At 41.5% G+C, this 25,992-nt stretch overlaps 1 protein-coding gene across 4 annotated transcripts in view; it reads left to right on the top strand.

The window, feature by feature from the left end:
* abcc1 (ATP-binding cassette, sub-family C (CFTR/MRP), member 1) overlaps window positions 1-18,259 on the top strand; it is a 119,967-nt gene extending 101,708 nt beyond the window's left edge. For 3 of the 4 annotated variants that reach the window (XM_049570834.1, XM_049570833.1, XM_049570835.1), the window contains exons 24-31: window positions 494-693; window positions 903-1,029; window positions 2,377-2,478; window positions 6,918-7,064; window positions 7,771-7,929; window positions 9,996-10,162; window positions 12,901-13,095; window positions 13,459-18,259. In XM_049570834.1, coding sequence (XP_049426791.1) covers window positions 494-693; window positions 903-1,029; window positions 2,377-2,478; window positions 6,918-7,064; window positions 7,771-7,929; window positions 9,996-10,162; window positions 12,901-13,095; window positions 13,459-13,567 — 1,206 coding nt within the window. In that variant the 3' untranslated portion in view covers window positions 13,568-18,259. The remainder of the gene's footprint in view (window positions 1-493; window positions 694-902; window positions 1,030-2,376; window positions 2,479-6,917; window positions 7,065-7,770; window positions 7,930-9,995; window positions 10,163-12,900; window positions 13,096-13,458) is intronic. The other variant, XR_007448858.1, reaches the window with a different exon arrangement.
* Window positions 18,260-25,992: the final 7,733 nt, after the last annotated feature.

The raw sequence follows: 25,992 nt of genomic DNA, 5'->3' as shown, positions 1-25,992 counted from the left end.
TTTGGTGTTTGAAAGGGTTAGTTCAGATTGACCAAAGTCACACAATAACACAAACTAACTAACTGAGTGATGCAACAATAGAGCAGCATTTCCTGTATTCAGTGAGCAAAAATGACTGTTTTTGTCAATGGAGTCCGGCTTTGACAAGAGTGTAGATGGGGAACTGAGGTCATTAACAGCCTCCCTATCAGAACGGGCTGTGCTGTGAGGTAAAGCGGTGAAAATACTCACAGTATAGCGTACTCTTAAACTGATCGTGATTTGTTTTTTAAGGTGGCTAAAATACATTTTCTCCACAGCAGTACATTGCCTAGCTTTCATATTGGACTCCAGTCTGCTTCTCCAAACTGGAGGCATGCTGACTGACATTTACTGTATGTAATACACAGACTATGGATAAGTACCCCATACAACCCCACTTAAAAAAATCTGAACTATCCCTTCAATTGATGTGCTTGAAGTTGTTGGATGTCTCTGTCCTTCCTCTGTCCAGAGGTTTTATGTGGCATCATCTCGCCAGCTAAAGCGTCTGGAGTCAATCAGTCGTTCACCCATCTACACCCACTTCAGTGAAACACTGCTGGGCACCTCCGTTATCCGAGCCTTTGGTGAACAGGAGCGCTTCATCCATGAGAGTGATCAGCGGGTGGACCACAACCAGAAAGCTTACTACCCCAGCATCATAGCAAACAGGTTAGTGTCACTGTTAATATTCACTCTCACTAAATACACGACCTACTGCAGCAATATGTATTGTCTTTAGTGAGGTAAACATAAAGGTAACATGAAGGAGGTAAAGAGATTTTTAAGAATTCTTTTGGTCTTCATTAGTTGCATTGCATGTGCCACTTGGTTCCTGCAGTGGTGTGATTTCCTTATAATGTTAATGAATCTGTGTTTAGGTGGCTGGCTGTTCGCCTGGAGTTTGTAGGAAACTGCATCGTGTCATTTGCAGCTTTGTTTGCTGTCATAGCCAGAGAAAACCTCAGTCCAGGCATCATGGGGCTGTCTATCTCCTATGCCCTCCAGGTAAACACTCATCCTCACACCTGTGATACCTGTTGGAGGTCACATCTTCTTCAGGGGCACAGAGAAGTGACAGGTTAGAAACCACTTCATCGTATAGGAGGATTTGTACAAGTTTGTAAAAAATGTATAGAATTCTATCATTCATCGAATCATCTTTGTGTCACCTTCTGTATCAGTACCTTTCTGACCTCTTACCAGATTGGTCCAGGCTGAGAGGTTAAGCAGATCACTTCCACTTTGAGCAAAATGCAGGACAGGAGTAGCCTCTGAGATGTTTGATTACAACTGATGGTGCTCCCAATAACTAAAGAATGACCACTTCAGTCACTTCACAGCTCATTAACTACAGGGAGTTTAGCCTGACTGCCCTGTCAGTAACAGAATGTTCATTCTTTAAAAGCATTATTTCAATTATTTAAGTACTAAAGTGTTTCAGCAAAGAAAAAAAAATTGTGCCTCTGCACTCGCGACAGTTGTGGCCAGAGGCATAATGTTTTTTGGGTTGTCTGACCATCCATCCATCCATCCATCCATCCCATTCTCATGATTGGGATATCTCAAAAACACATTGAGGGACTTTATTCAAATTGGCAAAAACATCCAATTTGAGTCAGGAAATGAACTGATTACATGTTGGTGGACAAAGGTCAAGGGTCAAGCTCACTGTGACTTCATAAAACATGCTTTTGGCCATAACTCAGGAATTCATACGATAGTTATGACAAAATTTCACACAAACATCAAATAGGATAACATAATGCGATGACATGTCATGTCCAAAAGGTCAAAGGTCAACTTCACTGTGACACCATAATGTTCTGCAGAAACACTTTTATGGCCATTATTCAGCATCATATCGTAGGAACAGAAGGGGAGACATTTGTTCAGATACTGAATTGGTGACTTCAGTCTTGGGTGTCCACCTTAAAACTGTGCTGATTGTATAGATATGTGCTGATTGTATAGATATGTGCTGCCAGGTGAAAGATGTGTGTGAAGCATCCAAGTTTTCACAGACATGGACATAAACTGTAAGTGCAACTGAACTGGTTTACAGAGGTGTACAACAATGAGGCAGTAATTCTATTTTTTTTTTTTTTTCAGAAATAATTCCTGAGTATTGCCAGTAGCAATTCAGCACATAACACTAAGAAAAAATGTTGAGTGAATTGGGGTGGAGGCAGAGATCTGAGACAGACATCTGAAAACCTGTACAAATAAAACCAAACATATTTGCATGAATAGGTGATACTAGTGGTAGGTCAAAAGGTTAGTGGTTTTAGAGCTTGTGAAGTGACCCCTTTTTGTCCAAATTGTCTGATATTCTTTCCTCTGTCCCATGTGCAGCTGACTGCCTCTCTGACCTGGCTGGTGAGGATGTCCTCTGATGTGGAGACCAACATAGTGGCTGTAGAGAAAGTTAAAGAGTACAGTGACACAGAGAAAGAGGTACAAAGAAAAACAGAAGAAAATTCCGGGATTACATGTCAAGGTTGTGGAGGAAGTATTTACTTGATTCTTCCTCACTTCTGTATGGCGCTGGATTGGGACTGGCAGGGATTAAACACACAGGGAACTTGATTTAGAATCCTTTTTTTTTTTTATATCTATGTACATAACTACTATCTATGTACAATATACATGAGATACTGTTACACAACATCTCAAATAACATCAAATAACAGCAAGAAAGTTTGGTAATACTTCCTGTCATGTCCATGTCTTTAATGCATTATGAAAATACTTATAATTCACTGTAATCTGTATATAGCACTGTATAATTACAATTATAAACACTATTCGTAATGCTTTACAACAACAATCATAATACTTCAAAACTGCTGTCAGTCACTGCCACTATTTTTGTGTTCTGCAAGCACATGTCTAAAATGCATTAATTAAGTGAAATACCCCTGGTTTAGACTTAAAAAGTGTAAACCATTTTTTTAAGGAGTCACTTTTGATTAAATGTTATAGGCTAAGTTTGGCATTTTTGAAGTGGCGCTGTATGAGGTACTTATATACTGTATACAGTCAGTGTATTACCTTCTACAGATGACGGTTGGCACAGCCCCAGTTTTGAATAGCAGGCAGGAGTCCGACCAGGGAAGGTCAGCATTACAGTGTTGTGGACGGGGTTTGACATCGAAACGTATTTTACCCACCTTAAAAGATGCCCACCTAAAAAAATCAATATCAGTCTACGTGGATGCTACAGTCAGGTCCATAATTATTTGGACAATGATACAGTTGTCGTCATTTTGGCTCTGTACACCACCACAATGGGTTTAAATGAAACAATGAATACCTGCTGAAAGTGCAGACTCTCAGCTTTCATTTAAGGCTTTTTTCAAAAATGTAGTATGAACCGTTTAGGAATGACAGCCATTTCTTCACACAGTCCCCCAACTTTAAGGGCTCATAAGTATTTGGACAAACTAACATAATCATCAATTAAACAGTCAGTTTTAATACTTGGTTGTAAATCCTTTACAGTCAATGACTGCCTGAAGTGTTGGACACATAGGCATTATCAGATGCTGGGTTTCTTCCCTGGTGATGCTCTGCCAGCCCTTTACTGCAGCCCTCTGCACTTCCTGCTTGTGTTTTGGGTGTTTTGCCCTCAGTTTTGGCTTCAGCAAGAGAAACGCATGCTCAGTTGGATTCAGGTCAGACAATATGACTTGGCCATTGCAGAACATTCCACTTCTTTGCCTTAAAAATGTCTTTGGTTGCTTTTGCAGTGTGCTTCAGGTCATTGTCCATCTGCACTGTGAAGCATCGTCCAATGAGTTTTGAAGCATTTGGTTGAATCTGAGCAGATAATGTAGCCCCAAACACTTCAGCTTTCATCCTGCTACCCATCTGATTATGCCTATGTGTCCAACACTTAAGGCAGTCATTGACTGTAAAGGATATGCAACCAAGTATTAAAACTGACTGTTTAATTGATGATTATGTTAGTTTGTCCAAATACTTATGAGCCCTTAAGGACAGGGGACTGTGTGAAGAAATGGTTGTCATTCCTACACGGTTCATACTACATTTTTGAAAAAAGCCTTAAATGAAAGCTGAGAGTCTGCACTTTAAGCAGGTATTCATTGTTTCATTTAAAACCCATTGTGGTGGTGTACAGAGCCAAAATGATGACAACTGTATCATTGTCCAAATAATTATGGACCTGACTGTATATTGAGGATTTTTTCACCGCTTTACCTCACCTTCAAACAGCCCTTTTCTTTGGCACTACATCGTCTCAACCATTAAACTTCCATATTACTCCGCCTTCGCTGCCGCACACTGTATTACTCTTCATTAGTTTAAGCCATTTTGTTGCTTGTGTATGCCTATTCAAGTAAACAGAAAATAGAAAACAGCTGAATAACAGTGTAAGATGATGCATGCGGTATCATTAGTGGTGATGCAGACAATTTAAGTGACTACTACTGACAGAAAAACATTCAGCGTGCTGATAATCCTAATATACAGTACAGGCCAAAAGTTTGGACACACCTTCTCATTCAATGCGTTTTCTTTATTTTCATGACTATTTACATTGTAGATTCTCACTGAAGGCATCAAAACTATGAATGAACACATGTGGAGTTATGTACTTAATAAAAAAAGGTGAAATAACTGAAAACATGTTTTATATTCTAGTTTCTTCAAAATAGCCACCCTTTGCTCTGATTACTGCTTTGCACACTCTTGGCATTCTCTCCATGAGCTTCAAGAGGTAGTCACCTGAAATGGTTTCCACTTCACAAGTGTGCCTTATCAGGGTTAATTAGTGGAATTTCTTGCTTTATCAATGGGGTTGGGACCATCAGTTGTGTTGTGCAGAAGTCAGGTTAATACACAGCCGACAGCCCTATTGGACAACTGTTAAAATTCATATTATGGCAAGAACCAATCAGCTAACTAAAGAAAAACGAGTGGCCATCATTACTTTAAGAAATGAAGGTCAGTCAGTCTGGAAAATTGCAAAAACTTTAAATGTGTCCCCAAGTGGAGTCGCAAAAACCATCAAGCGCTACAACTAAACTGGCACACATGAGGACCGACCCAGGAAAGGAAGACCAAGAGTCACCTCTGCTTCTGAGGATAAGTTCATCCGAGTCACCAGCCTCAGAAATCGCAAGTTAACAGCAGCTCAGATCAGAGACCAGATGAATGCCACACAGAGTTCTAGCAGCAGACCCATCTCTAGAACAACTGTTAAGAGGAGACTGCGCGAATCAGGCCTTCATGGTCAAATAGCTGCTAGGAAACCACTGCTAAGGAGAGGCAACAAGCAGAAGAGATTTGTTTGGGCCAAGAAACACAAGGAATGGACATTAGACCAGTGGAAATCTGTGCTTTGGTCTGATGAGTCCAAATTTGAGATCTTTGGTTCCGACCGTGTCTTTGTGAGGCAGAAAAGGTGTACGGTTGGATTCCACATGCCTGGTTCCCAATTTGTAGCATGGTGGAGGCTGTGTGATGGTGTTGGGGTGTTTTGCTGGTGACACTGTTGGGGATTTATTCAAAATTGAAGGCACACTGAACCAGCATGGCTACCACAGCATCCTGCAGCGACATGCCATCCCATCCGGTTTGCGTTTAGTTGGACGATCATTTATTTTTCAACAGGACAATGACCCCAAACACACCTCCAGGCTGTGTAAGGGCTATTTGACCAAGAAGGAGAGTGATGGAGTGCTGCGGCAGATGACCTGGCCTCCACAGTCACCGGACCTGAACCCAATGGAGATGGTTTGGGGTGAGCTGGACCGCAGAGTGAAGGCAAAGGGGCCAACAAGTGCTAAACACCTCTGGGAACTCCTTCAAGACTGTTGGAAAACCATTTCAGGTGACTACCTCTTGAAGCTCATGGAGAGAATGCCAAGAGTGTGCAAAGCAGTAATCAGAGCAAAGGGTGGCTATTTTGAAGAAACTAGAATATAAAACATGTTTTCAGTTATTTCACTTTTTTTTGTTAAGTACATAACTCCACATGTGTTCATTCATAGTTTTGATGCCTTCAGTGAGAATCTACAATGTAAATAGTCATGAAAATAAAGAAAACGCATTGAATGAGAAGGTGTGTCCAAACTTTTGGCCTGTACTGTATATCATGCTTTGGTGGGGAAAAAAGTAAATGTAGCACTCTTTTCTGCTGTCGTCCTGACAAAGCGCTGCGGGATGCTTCACTTCCAGTGTCTGTTTGCTGCAGTTGTTCTCCTGTGAGAAGTGATTTCACTTTGTAGGTGAGGCTTTCAGCTGCAGCTGGTTCTCTGGAGGAATCCATGTTTTCACCGGGTGCATACTACTTTATTTCGACAAGCCAACGCACGTTTTGCAAATCAACATATTTTCATAATAGATGATGTTGATTGCATCGATGAATAGCCCCACCCGTATTCGCGGTGAGCATTGCAAATTGCAACCAGCTGAAACTTCTCCCAGTTAGCATGTGCAAGAGCAGTGATTTACACTCTGTTCAAGACTCCTCCCAGCTCTGATTGGTTGTCCCGTTCAGGTGCGGAGGATTCTTGCAAATGCCATCACAAGAACTAGAAGAGGCCAGAGGAACCTGACTTTTTTAAAGATTATCTGTCCCATGTACCGCTGTCAGGATACAGTGACAGTTTCAGCATTTATGATAAAAAGTTACCTACTGAACCTTTAACTACATTTTGCTGATTATACTTTTAGTCAAGTAAGATTTTGAACAGAAGAGTTTTACTTGTATTGAAATATTTTTACATTGCTCTATTACTAGTTTAACTGAAGTGAAAGATGTGGATACTTGTTGCACCACTGTTTCCCAGTGTTGGAGAGTGCAGGGGTGGGATGTGGAGTTGTGGGGGTTGTACTTATTTAAATGTGTATCTTCTTCACTCCAGGCAGAGTGGAAACATGAGCCCTCCAGCCTCCCCCCAGGGTGGCCCACTGATGGCTGCATAGACATCAGAGGCTTTGGCCTGCGCTACCGCCACGACCTGGATCTCGCCATTCGCAACATCACCATCAGTATAAATAGAGGAGAGAAGGTTTGCCTTTACATCACTACACTGAAAGCTGTGGTCTGCTGTGTGTGTATTTTGACTGTGGGTGAATCAACAAGGAATTGTGTGTGACTTTATGTTACTGTGAATGTGAATTACTTCTGTGTTGATGTATATACACCAAACAAAAAATTCAAACACAACACTCTTGGTTTTCCTCCCATTTTGCACAGGTACAGTTAAAGATCGGAAACTTTTTACGCACTACATAGGTGTGTCTTTGGATGGTCACAATAAAAGGCCACTCTAAAACTTGCAGTTTGATCACACAACACAATGCCACAGATTTCACAAATTTTGAGTGAGCGTGCCATTGGCTTGCTGCCTGCAGGAATGTCCCCCAGAGCTGTTTCCTGTGAACTGAATGTTCATTTCACTTCCATAAGCCGTCTCCAATGTCATTTTCCTGAATTTGGCAGTACATCCAACATGCTGTTTAATCAGTATGTTGAATACCACACCTGTCTGGTGGATAGATTATCTTGGAAAAGGAGAAGTGCTCACTGACATGTATTTTAACAAATTTGTGACCAAAATTTGAGAGAAATATATCTATTGGGTACATGAAGAACGTATTTGCTCTTTAGCGTGTAAAAAATAGAAACAAAACAAAAGTGTTGTGTTTAAATTTTTGTTCAGTATACGTGTACAGTATTTCTATGGCCTATTTGCTGCTACATCTACCCACAAGGTGGGCATTGTTGGGCGCACCGGAGCAGGGAAATCTTCCCTAACGCTCGGGCTGTTCCGGATCATCGAGGCAGCAGAGGGTCAGATCTTCATTGACGGGGTGGACATCACTCAGCTGGGCCTCCATGAGCTTCGTTCCAGAATCACCATCATTCCACAGGTTAGTGCAGAGAGGACGCAAAAAAACATGGAGTTAAATGGCATTGAGAATAATGCTGGCCCCTGCTAAACTGCTAAATGTTGTAATCCCTGCACCAGTTATTCAGATCATGTTAATGACAGTATTTCCAAGCTTAAGACACAGCAGCTGTGTCCCAAGTGAAAGGGGACACCTCCTTTTAAGTCTGTAAAGGCCTGTTTGCATTAAGCAGTGTGGTTCGGTTCAGTTTAGTTTAGTATGCATTTTTCCCCGTTTCCACAGTGAAAAGTTATGGATGGTACCAATGGAACCATTCCTACTGTTCCCATTTTTGGTCACTCCTCTGTTGCGGTACTTACCACAGAGATCTGGTGCTAAAAGGGGGAGCTAGCAACACTACAGTCCGTTGACTGGTCCGTAGAGGATGGTTACGCTGCTCAGGGCTGAGTTGTGGCTGGTAGACTGAGAAAAAAATAACTTAATTCACTGGGCCAACTACAAGCAACTTTTAAGGTGGAACATTTACTTGTAATGTTACTCAATGCATGAATGAATCCATCAACACACCTTAAATTTCAATATGACAACTTTGACCATTATATTAGTTTATTGTCTCTATTGGATGACACACACTTTTAGTAATGAGTGGAAATATATATTAATTTGGACCAGATTATGTTAACTGCATATATTCTGATCCTCATTAGGAGAAGAAAAAAAAGTGTTGTGTAGCATTGTTCCTGTGGACTAAGGCAACACTAAACCCCTGCGCTTGCCTGAGAAGGACTAAATGCGCAAAACCGCGATTTTTAAATATCTCATTGAGAGAGACTCTCACTGCAGCCTGTTCTGTTTTGTTCTGAAAATGTTGGTGTGCAACTCCATTCTGTGGAGGATAAACGAGGTGCAGACCTCCCTCTGTGTCACCTGTGATGAGGAAATACAACAAGAGCTGGATGGAGTACTGTTGGAGTACTGCGGTGGAAACACTAAACAGACCTAGGGTCTAGGTACCATGTCTGAAGGGTTATTCTTGGTTCCAAAGGCACCACACTGAAAGAGTTTGGTGGAAACTGGGCTTATTTTAAGGCCCTGTTTAGACGACAGTGGTTTCTCTAAAAACATAAAAGTCTGTCCTTTGCATTTTAAAAAACTTCTGCGTTTATATGACAACGTTATTGAAACGATCCCCGTTCACACAGAGCCGCAAAATCTACTGGAAACGCTGTAGTATGCACCCCAGGCCAATAGGTGGCACTGTAAATTTGCAAAGCTACACCACAGCATGACGCCATGGACCTGCGCTGAAGCGCCTTCCTCTACAACGCGGTGATTACAAACCAAAACAAAGACACAATGGCTAAAGCATGCACAGATAACTTTGTCTGGATGGATGACGAGGTGGAGTTGCTACAGTAACAGATCTATACTTCACTTCAAATCAACAGGGTGAGCAGCACAAACAGAGCTCGGCATTGTTGTTGTGACGGTCGGCATGCCTAGTGACTGGAACCATAATGTGCATGTGCTAAAAGTCTCCGTTTTCAGAGAAGCTGCATATTGCAAGTTTACATGACAATGGAGACGCTGCCGTTTCCAAAAAGTTGCACTCTGGAACCCATTTTCAAAACGTTGTGTTTTCAGGCACCCAAAACGCTGCTGTCGTGTAAACGATCGGCCAAAATGCTACTAAAGTTTACCGTTTTCAGTTGAAATCGTTGTCGTATAAACGGGGCCTAAGACAGAGTATGGCCTCATTGAATCAATTCTCAGTGTGGCCTTATTTGGTGGAATTTGTAGGACACATGCAGACATGGATGTGTCCACTGTGTCTCTTGTGTAGTTTTGGAGACACGAGGGGCAGAACTCACAGTAATGCTTTGATGGGTCTGTAGAGCATGTCATTTAGCAAAGAGCTGCAGCTTTGCAGCGCCAGTCCCTCTGAGGGCTGCGTTGGTGGCACACTCCTAAGGAAGAGATCCACAACTGGGGCACAGCTATCTTACTCTTTGCCAGAGAAATCACATGACTAAACAGTTTGTCCCATTATGTGATGCACAGACACATGACCCTCTCCCCTCTCTCAGGACCCAGTGCTGTTTTCAGGATCTCTGAGGATGAACTTGGATCCTTTTGACAGCTACTCTGATGAGGAAGTATGGAGGGCTCTGGAGTATTCTCATCTCAAGAGCTTTGTGTCCAGCCTGCCAAACAAACTCAGCCATGAGTGTAGTGAAGGAGGAGAGAACCTCAGGTATAACTGCTGTATATATAGACAGTTTGAATCAGGTGTGAGTGAGAGACTGCTTCCTTTTAATTTGCGAACACTTCCTCAGGGTTTAAAGAGTCATTTCACACTCACCACTCTACTGCTCCTTGTACACTTTGAATGTGAAACATGCAGAAGGTATTGAGTTTCATCTAGGAAGCAGAAATCATTGGAATTTGAGCTGACTTGAGCTAAGCTATGCTTATGCTTTTATATATATATATATATATATATATATATATATATATATATATATATATACACACACACACACACACACACGTATACATATATATATATATATATATATATAAAGATCTAAAGCATTTTCTATATACACAAAAGACCATTTCTCACAAATATTGTTCACAAATCTGTCTAAATCTGTGTTAGTGAGCACTTCTCCTTTGCCAAGATAATCCATCCAACCTCACAGGTGTGGCATATCAAGATGCTGATTAGACAGCATGAATATTGCACAGGTGTGCCTTAGGCTGGCCACAATAAAAGGCCACTCTGAAATGTGCAGTTTTGCTTTATTGGGAGGGTCAGAAAACCAGTCAGTATCTGGTGTGACCACCATTTGCCTCACGCAGTGCAACACATCTCCTTCGCATAGAGTTGATCAGGTTGTTGATTGTGGCCTGTGGAATGTTGGTCCACTCCTCTTCAATGGCTGTGCGAAGTTGCTAGATATTGGCAGGAACTGGAACACGCTGTCGTATACGCCGATCCAGAGCATCCCAAACATGCTCAATGGGTGACATGTCTGGTGAGTATGCTGGCCATGCAAGAACTGGGATGTTTTCAGCTTCCAGGAATTGTGTACAGATCCTTGCAACATGGGGCCGTGCATTATCATGCTGCAACATGAGGTGATGGTCATGGATGAATGGCACAACAATGGGCCTCAGGCCGTCAATAAAATGCACCCGTGTTTGTTGTCCATAACATATGCCTACCCATACCATAACCCCACCGCCACCATGGGCCACTCAATCCACAACCTTGACATCAGCAAACCGCTCACCCACACGATGCCACACACGCTGTCTGCCATCTGCCCTGAACAGTGAAAACCGGGATTCATCCGTGACAAGAACACTCCAACATGCCAGACGCCATCAAATGTGAGCATTTGCCCACTCAAGTCGGTTACAACGACGAACTGCAGTCAGGTGGAGACCCCGATGAGGACAACAAGCATGCAGGTGAGCTTCCCTGAGATGGTTTCTGACAGTTTGTGCAGAAATTCTTTGGTTATGCAAACCGATTGTTGCAGCAGCTGTCCAGGTGGCTGGTCTCAGACGATCTTGGAGGTGAACATGCTGGATGTGGAGGTCCTGGGCTGGTGTGGTTACACGTGCTCTGCGGTTGTGAGGCCGGTTGGATGTACTGCCAAATTGTCTGAAACGCCTTTGGAGATGGCTTATGGTAGAGAAATGAACATTCAGTTCACGGGCAACAGCTCTGGTGGACATTCCTGCAGTCAGCATGCCAATTGCACGCTCCCTCAAAACTTGCGACATCTGTGGCATTGTGCTGTGTGATAAAACTGAACATTTTAGAGTGGCCTTTTATTGTGGCCAGCCTAAGGCACACCTGTACAATAATCATGCTGTCTAATCACCATCTTGATATGCCACACCTGTGAGGGGGGATGGATTATCTCGGCAAAGGAGAAGTGTTCACTAACACAGATTTAGACAGATTTGTGAACAATATTTGAGGAAAATGGTCTCTTGTGTGTATAGAAAATGTTTTAGATCTTTGAGTTCAGCTCATGAAAAATGAGAGCAAAAACAAAAGTGTTGTGTTTATATTTTTGTTCAGTGTATCTATCTATCTATCTATCTATCTATATATATATATATATATATATATATGTATATGTGTGTGTGTGTGTGCGCGCATATATATATACACACATATATATATGTATGTATGTGTGTATGTATGTACACACATACACACACATGCATGCATGTATGCATGTGTGTGTATGTAACTCAGTGCATCCTCTGTCAGCTGTTAGTTCCAGTCACCAGCTTACGTCAACACAACAGTGGCATCACGTGGCGGGCTCTGACGTTGTAATTGCACGGTTTGGCCGCTACAGAAATTGGCTTGAAGCCCCAGTGCACTTTCAGGGGCCTGATGCAACCTCCGTCAGTAGTTAGCTCTGGCCACCATCAGAGAGGTTAAAAAGATGAGAACTCATGGCTTCATATCCTTGTTTTCCAACACATGCACAGTAAAATCAGGTCTGCACCTGCAGAAAGGCTCAATAGCCGGTTAACTATCACAGAGCATGAGGATGATTGATTCATTTCCACACTTGGCCTTAGGTGAAAATATAATTTGTACAAAAAAATAAAGATACTGGTAAGAATTACAATTCTGCAATTACTGAAAAGGTCCTTCATAAAAGACAAGAAATAAATGCTTTCTGTATTATGTTGTATCATATTATTTTAAATATCACGTTTATACTGAAAAGAGCTTGAGGATCATAATGTAACTTAGTGCAACCTTTGTTAGCTGTTAGTTCCAGCTACCTGCTGCTAATAGCTAACATTAACTGGCTCTCTTCCTGCCGATTTCAACACCCTTTTGTTGTTCACAGGCTGATGCCGATGTTCGGCTGATAAATCATGGTGTCCCTAGCCTGCTGATGTGCCGCCTCTAGCTTGTTTAAGCCGGTCTCTGTGTTTTCCCTGCAGTGTGGGTCAGAGGCAGCTGCTGTGTTTGGCCAGAGCTCTCCTGAGGAAGACCAAGATCCTGGTTCTAGATGAGGCCACAGCAGCTGTGGACATGGAGACAGACAACCTGATCCAGTCCACCATCCGCTCTCAGTTTGAGGACTGCACTGTCCTGACAATCGCTCATCGACTTAACACTATCATGGACTACACCAGGTATGGGACACTACACAGAAACAGCTGTCTTTACACATGGCTTTGTTATATAAATACCTATCTTTGTTTTCAGTTCATAGAGCCAACAGTGGTCATTGTTGCCAATGATTCTTATTAGCCTTGAGTTATTATCTCAAGATAAATAGTTATTTATGTCTAGTCTTTGATATGTTAAGATAATAACTGGATTCTGTGTCATCTAGAGATGTCAAACATTAGTTTGGCATTATCAAGAGATAACGTGTGCAGAAACATGCAGGTGCATGTAGCAGATCTGCGGCTTTAGTACTAATAGATGTAGGTGTAGCTATTTGCTTGTGCTCTTCATACCAAAGAACTTCATGAATTTTTTGGCTCCTCTAGGGTCCTGGTGTTGGACAAGGGAGAGATGGCAGAGTTCGATTCCCCCTCCAATCTCATCGCTCAAAGAGGAGCTTTTTACAAGATGGCCAAGGATGCAGGGCTGGTATGAAGCAGCTCACTCTGTCCAGCTGCTCCTCTGAGTCCCTCCCAGCTTGTCTGGCTCCCTGCTGTGGAGCTCCTCACTTACAGAGGAAGAGGGAGATTGTTAAGATTTAGAATGATGGACTGTTTAAGAAAGGGTGTTGATGAGAACAACAGGTTTGGTTTGATCTGCTCCACCATACACTTCAATCCTTATTTAACTACACAACTCCATGATGCCTGTCCCAAACAACCTTGCATCTTTCTGTCAGCCTGGGACATCTCTGTACCCCCTGATTCTTCCCACCCCTTTGACTTTCTGTTACTGCCATTTCTGCCATGGACCAGGAGGTGAGATATTCTAACAAGGGACATACTTTATACGGCATTCATTTAGACAGAGCATTGTACCTGTGCTTGAACAAAGGGGAGGAGTTGTACTTCCCTCCAGGCAGAATTCCTGCAGTCTATCAGAAACAGTTCACTTGTGGTTGTGATATTCAATGCTGAAGTCAGTGGAGGACAAAAAGGTTTGTTCCATAAGTGCTAAATTATTTTGTGCCAAATACTGTCCTCAGAAATCCCAGCTATTTTGCAGATTTTAAAAATCAGCACTCATTTGAGAAGAGGATCATGATTTGGGAGACTGCTTACACGGACAGCACATTCAAGTAGGCAGTGAGCGTTCTCATTTAACAAACAGGAGCAAAGGTCAAGGGCCTGTGTCCACATAGGGTTTTTTTTCCCAACACCAATGTCTTTTTTTCAGTCATTCCCAATGTGGTGAGAGCATCTGCTTAGAGGAAAAGCGTTGCCCCCGGCATCTTTATTCAGAGCGTTCTCCCTTTTTTGTGCGGCTGCTTCAAATGCATCTATATAAAAATCTCCAAATGTTTTCAGAAAGGAGCTGGTGATGTCACTGCCACTCTTTTAGCTAGGCCACTATCATAACAAAGACAGAAAAGCCCATCTGTGGAGCTACATTTGTTTCTTTATTGTTCAATCAAACAGAGTAGGTTTTGCAATCAAAAAAAAGATTTGAGAGCAAAAGTATTAATATTGTAATCAAAAAATGTTTTATTGCAAGTAAAAAATTATTGATTAAAAAATGCAAATCCTAAAGTTTTGTTTGCAAATCCTAAAGTTTTGTTTATGAGTAATTTTTTTCTTTTTGCAAGTCAAAAAGTTTTGCGAGTAAAAAGTTGAACCTGGTGGGCTGGGCCTAAACTGAAAGCTGTAAGACACATCTCTATTGGCCAGTCTCAATTGGAATGACAGCTTGCAAAGCATTTTTTTTTCTTCGTCTCTTGGTTTATTGGCGGATTGCAAACAATTTAAAGGTGCATACCGACACCTACTGTACAAGAGTGTGCAACATCATGTCATTTAGCCTGTTTCTTATACTCTACTCATCAGGCTAGTACGCTTGCAAACATGGGAGGTCTGTAGTTCACGGGGAATTCAGTGCAGGAGCTGTGGTGAAAATCAATTCTGAATTCGGGGTCCGTTTTAAAAAAAAAATATTCATCCACAAGAGTGGTGTGATAAAAACATATGATATCCACACAAAACCACAAAACCTGCTACCAAGTGATGTAATACACATGCCAAAGCAGTAGGTGGCGATGTAACTTCTAACGGAAAGGCCACTTTAACCAATCAGAAGTCAGAGTCAATACCGGAATAGGGAAGTGCGGAAAATAAAACAACTACACTACCACGAAAGCAGCGACAGGCCTGCCACAGGAGGTCTGACCCGGCCAGATCCAGAACCTCTGTTGGCAGGCCCGTTGCTGCTTTTGTGGTAGTGTAGTTGGGATAGCTAGCAACAGGAACAACCTCCTGCATTGGTCATTAGGTCGAGCAGCTGGATATGCCATCCAAAGAGAGTAGATAGCACACTCACAAATAAAGTTAGTGTGACATATAGGGTATTTTTGTGTATCTGCCCACTCAATTGTGACATTATTTTATGCATATGATATTGATTTTTTATCTTTACAGATACCATACAGACACCCCCATTCAATTTAAAGCATAACTGATTTGAGTAAAGGCACGAGAGCAAATCTGGGTATATAAATGGTTGGTTCTCCAGTTGGCAGTTGCACCAAGAGTAAAGCTACTGAAGACCAGTAAAATCAACGTTTGTTTTCATTTATTCTTTCAGGTGGGTAAATGTCACCTAAGCACCTTCAGATTTTAGTAGTGTACCCTTAATAGATAATTTGTTTATGTAGTTTGTATTGTGCTTCGTGATATTGTTTAAGGGAACTGTAACGTAAGGTAACTGCATATGATTGGATGGAACCGTCACTAATGCTAACGTAGTTCCTGCAGATGAACTATGCAGAGCTCACTGAAATTGAAGAGCGGACGAGGAGAGAGAGGGAGCAGTGTTACTTCGGTAGCACATATACTAAAATTTCAACAGGCAGAGGAACATGTCCGAATCCAGCTAAAGGTAAACACAGACATTCATTTCTCCTTTCCGTTATTTTGTCGGATAATTATACTAACAATCCGAGCCTATCTGTGTGGAAAAAAATGCACTTTTAGTGGAAGTATTTTGACGTTGTTTGAAGCTGTCTGAGTGCCCTATTATATTATATAGCGCATGCTCATGGGCTGCAGGCAGGTCAGCCCTAGCTTCGTAGTGGAGAAATGTCAAATATTGAACATCCTATCACTCATTTAGACAAAAGTAGATTGGAAAATAGGACCCAGATTGAAAAAAACATTAGTTCCCCTTTAAGCTGTTATTACTTTCATTTTGACAATCTAATCTGTGACAACACATTAGTTAAGGTTTTAAAGACTGTAACTGTTGGTAGCTGTTGTTGATTTTGTTTAAATATGTTGAATTATAATTTTATGGGTTATTGTTTGTCGGACGATTGAGCTAAGCTAACTAACGCTAACGTCAGCTGTCACTTGTTGCCATAGCAACGGTAAACATTCGCATACAGGCAGAGTGTGAATATAGTTAAGACAGGACGTGGGATTTTAGTAGTTAGTAAACTTTTAGAAAAGAGCTATTTACCGTCTCTCTGATGTCAAACAGTGGAGACAGGTAATAAAATACTGTGGTTATCCTATCTACACGCAACCGCTTGCGCCGGAGTCTTCCAAAAACTTCACCCTGGACTCCAGTTTTGTCAGCGTTGTGTCAGCCACCAAGCTAAGAGATATTGTTGTCCTAGAAACAAAATCCACACCTAGCACATAATTAAGAAAAAAGAGCTCTGAGTGTATTTTTAAGAAGCATTCTCATAAAGTGCTCCCCAGCAGCCTGCCACCGCTTTTCTGCCAAAGAAAAATGCTGTGTGGACTCACACCCCTAAAGGTCCAGTGTGTTGAATCGACAAAAATGGAATATAATATAAGTATGGGGGGTTTTTTTGGTGTATAATCAGCTGAAAATAAAAATCATGTTGTCATTTCCTTAGAATTTTGTTACCTTAGAGCCGTTTTTATCTACATAGGAAGCGGGTCCTTGTTTACAGAGTCTGCCATGGTGCACTGCTGTAATTCTACAATAGCCCAGAACAGACAAAACAAACACTGGCTCTAGACAGGGCCATTTACGTTTTTGCATTTGCATTGTGTCAGTGATGAGCAAAAAAAGAAACAGAAGTGAAACTGCTCTATTTTGTTTTTACTGGTTTAATCACAAAGTCCATTTGTTTCAAAGATGAAGAGACCACTGTTGATAACTTTGCTCACAGTAAAAAACTGAACATCTGGATCAGAAAAAAGGTGATCACACAGTAGCAGCTGCTAATCTAATAACCATCTTCGACACGCCAAACGGTGAAGAAGAAACATTGATTTGTAACATGAAACTGTCAGCTGTTCTTGTACCTCCTGAACAATGAACACTGAAGGAATTCTAACCTGGAGAAGTTTCAGCTGGTTACAATCTGCAGTTCACCACTAGACACCACTAAATCCCCCCTAAATCTAACACACTGGACCTGTAAGTGAGACATTCCTGATTCATAACTGCTTTGTCTGAATTCCATACTATGTACTAAGTGTCACAGGGAACAGCAGGATGTAACATTCTCAGGATTGTTTCCTCTGGGGGGTAGTGTTTCCTCTGAGGGGGTAGTGTTTGCTGTTTCCTGCTCTCAGTTTTACATTTGGAGCATCATCAGGAGCATGAAGATGTGTTAGGAGCAACAGCAGGTGTGCCAGTCAGAAGCAACCAATACTGAACATTAAAACATAAATCAAAGCTACAAACGCACAAACTCCAGGAATCTGTTGGACAGACTCCTCTTGACTGTTACTTTACTTCCAGCACTGACTTTTTATTTATTGTGTGTTTGTGTGTGTTTTCAACAACTGCTTCAAATTGATGTGTTGATGTGAGCTGCTTATTAGTTTTGAGGCTCTGCTCCTACCAAACAACATTTTGTTTTTGGGATTTTGATTTTAGGTGAACTCTAATGAGGTCCCGATGTCCTGAATGTGCACAAAATGGACATTGTAATCTTTTTTAGGTTCATTTTGACTTTTTATGTACACGACATATCTGAATTGTTTACAGCTAACGTGATGCTTTAAAGAGATGGACGCATGCCCACAGTATGAGTCTCAGTTTTAAGCTGATTTGACCCTGTGTTACATTTCTGTGCATTGTTGTATTTGTGTCAGTGAGTTCTTGTGTTATTTTAAGTGAATAAAGATTCTGAGTGATTGTTTTGATAAGGTACTGCATTTAAAAGCTCCTGAACTGACATGCAGAAAGACATTCCACTTTCTAGTGTGCACTGGAACACTTGCATGCACTTTGAGGCCCAGACACACCAAACTGACTTCAGAGAACTCGCAGCAACAAAACCCCTTGGCTGCGTGGTCTCATGTCGCCTGTGATGTGGCCAAAAAAGTTGCACATGAACACACCGCAAAGACTACAGCCAATGGTCAACCAGATTGTTCTGTGCCTGCAACTCTCCACATCATCAGACAGCAGTAGTCTGTATTAACTAGGGCATTAACAGAAAAGTCGATTTGTCGACGTGTCGACGTCAGTGGCACAAGTCGACACCCCCCGGGAGGAGTCGACAAGTCGTGTGTTTTTTCCCTCTCTCTCTCTCTCTCTCTCTCTCTCTCTCCGTGTGGTTGTGTACAGAATGCAATCGCTGCCTCTGATTGGCTTACGCTGATACTTTATCCGTGAAGTGAACATACTCAGGCGTACTATAAGCGGAGCAGACTCCGCGAGGAATGTCCGCAGTCATTCGGGCTTTCATAGTCGAGCGCACTTCCACGTTGTAGTTTCCTGTAAAAATGTCCATGAAAAATCCCCGTGATATGAAAAATACATGCCGAGCAGTCACTGATGCACGGAGCGGAGTCCGCGTGGTCGTAAAATCTAAGCTTTGCGCGCACAGGGCTTGCGGATGTCTGCTTAGAGTCCGCGCGGACCTCCGTAGAGTCCGTTCCGCCCGAGTATGTTTGGGCCTTGACAGACACACATCACATGTGTGGAGATACTTCAGTTTCTTCCGCCGTGTCAATGTGATGACGTCATCAAATGACTTGTCGACTCAACTTCGACTTTATTGACAGATAAGTCGACCTGAAAAAAATCAAAGTCGTTAATGCCCAAGTATTAACCATTCAAAAAGAGAACCAGGAAGACTGTCTTGATGCTAGTTAGCCAGTTAGTACAGTAACAACACAATCCAGTGTTGAAAGAGAAGAGCATATTTACCATGCACTAGTAAACAATAACACAAACCATCAGGAAATGTTTCTGCTAAAGTGCTCAGTGGATAAAGAAAAACAATCTGTCCTTATGGAACACGTTTGTTTTGTCTCACTCCCTCTGGACTTTAGCTCTTTGTTTACTTTCCTCACTTCTGTTTTTCTTGTACGCTGAGCTGAACTGCCAATCAGAGTGATTTAGTTCAACGACAGACTCCGGAGTAGCCGATGCGGAAGAACAGCTGACTTGTGCAGACAAGGGCCAATGGCGTGGGACACACCACACTAATGAGGGCAGCACATGCTCACCAATGGCCCGACTTTGATGCACGGCTGACTGTTGACTTGGTGCGTCAGGACCTTTAGAAACTGGTTATAATCCATACAGACATTCAAGTTCATTTGTCTCAAACACAGGAGAAATGAAATGTGTGTTTTGAAGAATACCAAATATATTATAGCTTGTTTATCTTGATTAAAGTATTTTTATTTTCCATTTTATGATCAAACATACATATGCCCATTCAAACAAACACAAAAAAGCAGCAGAAAACAAAATAAATTAATTAATTAATAAAAAAAACAGGATAAATAAAATAAATTAAAAAAAATAATATAGCACAGACCTCCTAGTAACCTATAATCATACCGTATACAGTTAAATCAAAATAACCAGCACTAGTTTTGTCATAATTCTTTAGTCCTTGGTGTGTAAATGCAAAAGATAAGGTTTCCATACTCACTGAAACTTCCCTTCAATGTTGTTCATTTTAGCAATCAGATGTTCAAAAGATGCAGTCTCAGTCTTAAGTTTAGTCCATTCTGAAATTCTTGGCCTACTTGGGTTCTTCCAATTGCGCAAGATTAATCTTGCTGCCATGAGGGAGCCTGCCAGTATCAGTATGAACTGTGCTTTAATGACACCTTGTGGTGCTAGCTCTCTACTCCCAAGAAGGTAAAGCTCAAGAGATTATGGCAAATGCTTCCCTACAAATTCTCCAAGCTTCTTCAGTACCTCTTTCCAAAAAGGGAGAACAGAGGGACATTCCCACATGGCATGCAAGAACGTACCCTTCTGCCCTCTGACATTTCCAGCATTTTGGATTATAACTTGGTTATCATAACAGGCACTAGATAATGACTATCGAGTATTCCAGCCCGTTCTCATTCTGAAGTCATCAAGCACTGCTGCTTTGTTAGTGATTTCATCATCAGACAACAACGCCAAAAGCCACCTTCGGCAGTAGTATGAGACGCTGCTGTGCAGCTAGACAGCACCTGTCATGACAGTATGATACACTGCTGGATGGCGTCAGTTTGGAAAGCTGCTGGTGTAATATAAGAAGCTGGAAAGTAGGGTGGGAAGGATGGTGGATCCAACAAAATGAAATGAAGCTCAGCATAAGTTCATCAAGAAGACCTTCCTGCACTCACTCATTCACAATTCTCCCTCTCCCACTCCCACTACTTCCTCCAATCAGCTGCCTCCAGGCGTGCACTCTTCTAGCTGTCCTATCGTAATTAGCCACAACCTTCATCATCCAATCAGGTTGTCACTACAAGATTTTAAATCTGTTCTCTCCTCTGCCGCTTTCAGCTGTCATTCTAGGCAGAATCGCTGCCCCTCCTCCACCCCGTTCACCTTCAGCCGTCATATCCAAGGTCAAAGACAAACCTAAAGACTCATTTCCTCTACTCATCTGGATCATCAGCACCCATCCATCTAATCCTCATCTCTTCTTCACTTCCTCTACCACCACCAGTGTCTAGACCCCGGGGGGGTTCCCTAATTGGCTACGGATTCATCACTCTCCTTATAGATCACCATCTCGAAGGGGTCTAATCTCCAAAGACTTTTCACATTTTTCACATTTCATTCTCATGTGTACTTGTAATTAAATTTTTTTTTTCCAAAACTAAAAACGTGTCTCTCCTGATTGAAATGCCAGACTTTAACCTTGGAGCCCGGTGTTTGCGGTCTATATGAATGTAGAGCCAAACCATAATGTTTATTCTAAACCTTACCATGTGCTTTTGTCGATGTCCTGGTGTTGGTTGTGACATCCTGGAATGTCAACAGCAGACGCAGAAGGATATCTAGCATATAGAATATAGATTTGAAAGTCAAAGTGGCGATATGGGATACGATACTTGAGATAAGAACCTGTTGAGTATATTTTAAGTTGTTTTTTCTTGCAAGTGAGATGATTTTCTGTCTGTTATTCTGCACAGAAGAGACCAAACATAAGTGCATTTAACTTTTAGATTTTTTTTCCTGGCCCTCTTAGCTTTACTGTCATCATGGGCCTCAGTATAACATAGTTCCCACACATTTTCCTGGACAACTTTTCCAATTATTTCTATGAATTTTCAAGAACTGATAAAGAATTTTATTTTCTTGCCCCATATGCCCAGCGTTTTCAAACATGTTAGACCCTAACTCTATTCAAACATAATTTCAGCGGGGCGTTGGTGGTTTGGTGGATGGAGCGGGCGCCCCATGTGCAGGGCAGCCCGGAGTTCGGGTCCGGCCTGTGGCCCTTTGCTGCGTGTCGCTCCCCCTCTCTCTCCCCCCTTCACACTCACCTGTCCTGTCAATTAAAGGCTAAAATGCCCATAAAAATATCTTTTAAAAACATAATTTCAGCTTGCTAGCACAAAGGAAGGGAGAGACAAACCTAGGGAGAAAATGGCAAAAAAAAAAAAGAGATGGTAAAAAAACCATCATACATTGACACACATTAGAGCTATGTTACATTGACAGCTACAGAAAATGAATTTTCTGTTGTGTAACATTACATGGAATGTTATCCACAGAAGATTATTTTAACAATTTTATGACACACAACAAAGTTCCAGGACTTTTCCATGCCTGGGAAATGTGACTGAAATTCCATGACTCTTTCAGGTTTTTCATAACCGTGGTAACCCTGACTGCTTTGCATTGCTGTCATCACAAAAACAATATCTCAAGAAGCCTGTTGCCTTCTGCCTCCATTCAAATCCATGTAACTACACCAGCTTCATTGTGTTGCTCTCTTGTGGCACAGTTAACTTGAACCTAAGCTTGCTTTCTAAGCAATACCTCTTGGCAATATCTGCCATGCAAGGTGTTGGTAGTATGAAAATACAGAAATATTCCGGCTGAACGATTTATTCATCATCAGTATCACATTAAATGGATGCTACCAGCAATCTCTCCAACTTAACATACTGCTGTTGCATGGAGTGCATGGCATTTTTTATTTGTTTGTTCTATTGTCAAACTGGATTAAATGTTTTACAGAAGATGGGGGCCACATAAAAGAGTTTGAGCTCTCTCTTTTTTCACAAGGCCCTAATCCTCACCTGAAAAGTTTGCCAAAGTGTTCACCAATAGTGTGAGCTGCTGGCTAAGGCTAAACATAGATTTAATAAGACTGTCATTCACATCGGCGGCAATGACACCCGGAGGCCAATCGGAGGTCACAAAAATGAATGTCGCCTCGGTGTGTGAATATGCTAAAACTATGTCGGACTCCGTAGTTTTATCTGGACCCCTCCCAAATCTGAATCAAACGGTGTCTGTCCCCCGACCACCTAAATTATCTAACTCTAAAATTAAACAAAGAGGAGTTGTGCATAGCAACCTAATAAAAATTAAAACCTCTTCTGTGACAGAAAGACAAAACAGGAGAATTAAATGTGGACTGTTAGATATCAGGTCTCTATCATCTAAAGCAGTGTTAGTAAACAAATTAGTTATCATATTGTTATCAGATTATCATATTGATTTACTCAGCCTCACTGAAACCTGGCTGTGTCACAATGAATATGTCAGTCTAAATCCACTCACTGTTTTAGCCATACGATCTAGTTCTGATGTATGGAATTGAAATTGATAACCTAACAGTCTTTCCACAGAACCCTTTCTATCAGATCATTATTTAACAACTTTTGATTTCTTTTTACTTGATTACACACCACTCAGCAACTAGATGTTTAGCTGATAGTGCTGTCGCAAAATTTAAGGCAAAGATTCCATCGACGTTGAATTTAATACCATGTCCTTCTGTAACAGAGGTTTCCTGTACCGACTTTAAACTCTCCCGAATTGATCATCTTGTCAATAGTGCTGCAGGCTCACTGTAAACAACTCTGTAGCACCTCTTAAAAAGGCGTTAACAAAGCAAAAAAAGTTCGCTCCTTGGTACAACACTCAAACACGAAAATTATAACAAATATTGCGAAAATTTGAAAGGAATTGGCAATTAATCAAACTGGAAGAATCTCATTTAGTCTGGGAACAAAACGTGTAAGAGGCAAAATGCCCAAAAATATATCTTTAAAAGAAAATAAAGGAAGTCTTACCTTCATATATTAGACATGATCAATATATCTTTATTAACAGGCTTTGTACCACAGTCCTTTAAGGTAGCTGTAATTAAACCTCTCCTAAAAAAGCCCACCCTGGATCCTGAGGTGTTAGCCAACTATAGACCAATATCTAATCTTTCCTTTTTTTCAAAGATCCTCGAGAAAGTAGTCGCAGACTAGCTGTGTGATTTTCTCCATCATAATTTATTTGAAGAATTTCAGTCAGGATTTATAGTGCATAATAGCACTGAGATAGCACTAGTTAAAATTACAAATGATCTTCTGATTGCTTCAGACAAAGGATTCCTTTCTGTACTTGTTTTATTAGATCTTAGTGCGGCATTTGACACAACTGACCATCAAATTCTGCTACAGAGACTGGAACATTTAATTGGCCTAAAAGGTTCTGCACTAAGCTGGTTTAAATCTTATTTATCTGATCGTTTTCAGTTCGTTCATGTTAATGATGAATCATGTCTACGTACTAAAGTTTGTTTTGGAGTTCTACAAGGTTCTGTGCTCAGACCGGTAACACTTTACAATAAGGTACACAAAATTAGAGTAGTTACTGAAGAACTAATGAGGAACTAATGAGTAATTACTGAGGAACTAAGGTACACAAAATTAGAGTAGTTACTGAGGAACTAATGAGGAACTAATGAGGAACTAATGATGAACTAACTATTAGTTAATGGTCAGTTCTTCAGTAACTCATGATCAAATTTCAGAGGAGTAGTTACTGAGGAACTAATGAGGAACTAATGATGAACTAACTAATAGTTAATGGTCAGTTCTTCAGTAACCCCTGATCAAATTTCAGAGGATTAGTTAGTGAGGAACTAATGAGGAACTAACTATTAGTTAATGGTCAGTTCTTCAGTAACTCATGATCAAATTTCAGAGGAGTAGTTATTCAGGAACTAATGAGGAACTAACTATTAGTTAATGGTCAGTTCTTCAGTAACTCAATCATCAATCAATCAATCAATTTTATTTATAAAGCCCAATATCACAAATCACAATTTGCCTCACTGGGCTTTACAGCATACGACATCCCTCTGTCCTTAAGACCCTCACAGCGGATAAGGAAAAACTCCCCAAAAAAACCCCTTTAATGGGGAAAAAAAAACGGTAGAAACCTCAGGAAGAGCAACTGAGGAGGGATCCCTCTTCCAGGATGGACAGATGTGCAATAGATGTCGTACAGAACAGATCAGCATAATAAATTAACAGTAATCCATATGACACAATGAGACAGAGAGAGAGAGAGAGAGAGAGAGAGAGAGAGAGAGAGAGATGCAGGTAATGACAGTAGCTTACAACAACATTAATGAAAGTAATAATATTATAGTTATAGTTCTGGTTACTGCGGTACAATATGTTGAAAGTATGTATTAATACCTGGCAGTATACATGTGTGACAATAATCATATGTGTATAATAACAGAAGAAGTATGACTAATGACTAATGATGGCAGCAGCAGGAGGCATCTGGCAGGACCACGGCAGCAGCACAACCACACACGTCACGCTGTCCAGGCACCGCTGCGGTATGAGTTAATCTGGGAGACAGTGGAGCACAAAGGCTCCGGAGAAGAAGCCGAGTTAGTGACATCCAGAATGGCCGGGTTAGCTAGATGCAGTAATAGGATACGAGAGAGAGAGAGAGAGAAGGAGAGAAGGGGCCCGATGTATTATAAAGGGGTCCTCCGGCAGACTAGGCCTAAGTCAGCCTAACTAAGGGCTGGTACAGGGCAAGCCTGAGCCAGCCCTAACTATAAGCTTTATCAAAGAGGAAAGTCTTAAGTCTAGTCTTAAATGTGGAGACGGTGTCTGCCTCCCGGACCGTAACAGGAAGATGATTCCACAGGAGAGGAGCCTGATAGCTAAAGGCTCTGGCTCCTGATCTACTTTTGGAGATAACTCATGATCAAATTTCAGAGGAGGAGTTACTGAGGAAATAATGAGGAACTAATGATGAACTTACTAAAAATATCGCCTACAGGACATAAACCATGGCAGAAAAATGGCTACATCCCCGCAAGATCAAACACCGTAAAGGACGTGTTGAAAACTGCAACCGGAGGTGGTAGGGCGGGACTTCATCAGGTGGCTCGTTCCGCCCAGTGAGAGGCTGATCTATGCAGCGAACTTCCGCCCACTCAGACTAGCCGCAGCATGACCGGAGGGAAGTGTAACCAGGGTTAGTTAAACCCCAGGTTATTTGTGTTACTGTCCCTTTAATTCGGGTGGCAGTTGTCACGTGTTGTTTTCAGTGTGATAAAAACTGATACGAGTAAGCATCTTAACTTTATGCCACTCTCGGCGTGTCCCCTCGACTGATGCTGCGTGGTGTGTGTAGAAGCAGGAAGAGGAAAA

Source organism: Epinephelus fuscoguttatus, unplaced genomic scaffold, assembly GCF_011397635.1.
Source record: "Epinephelus fuscoguttatus unplaced genomic scaffold, E.fuscoguttatus.final_Chr_v1 AP022699.1".
In the NCBI taxonomy this organism is placed as follows: domain Eukaryota; kingdom Metazoa; phylum Chordata; class Actinopteri; order Perciformes; family Serranidae; genus Epinephelus; species Epinephelus fuscoguttatus.
Note: the sequence above shows the minus strand (reverse complement) of the source record. Positions and strands in the feature narration are given on the sequence as shown.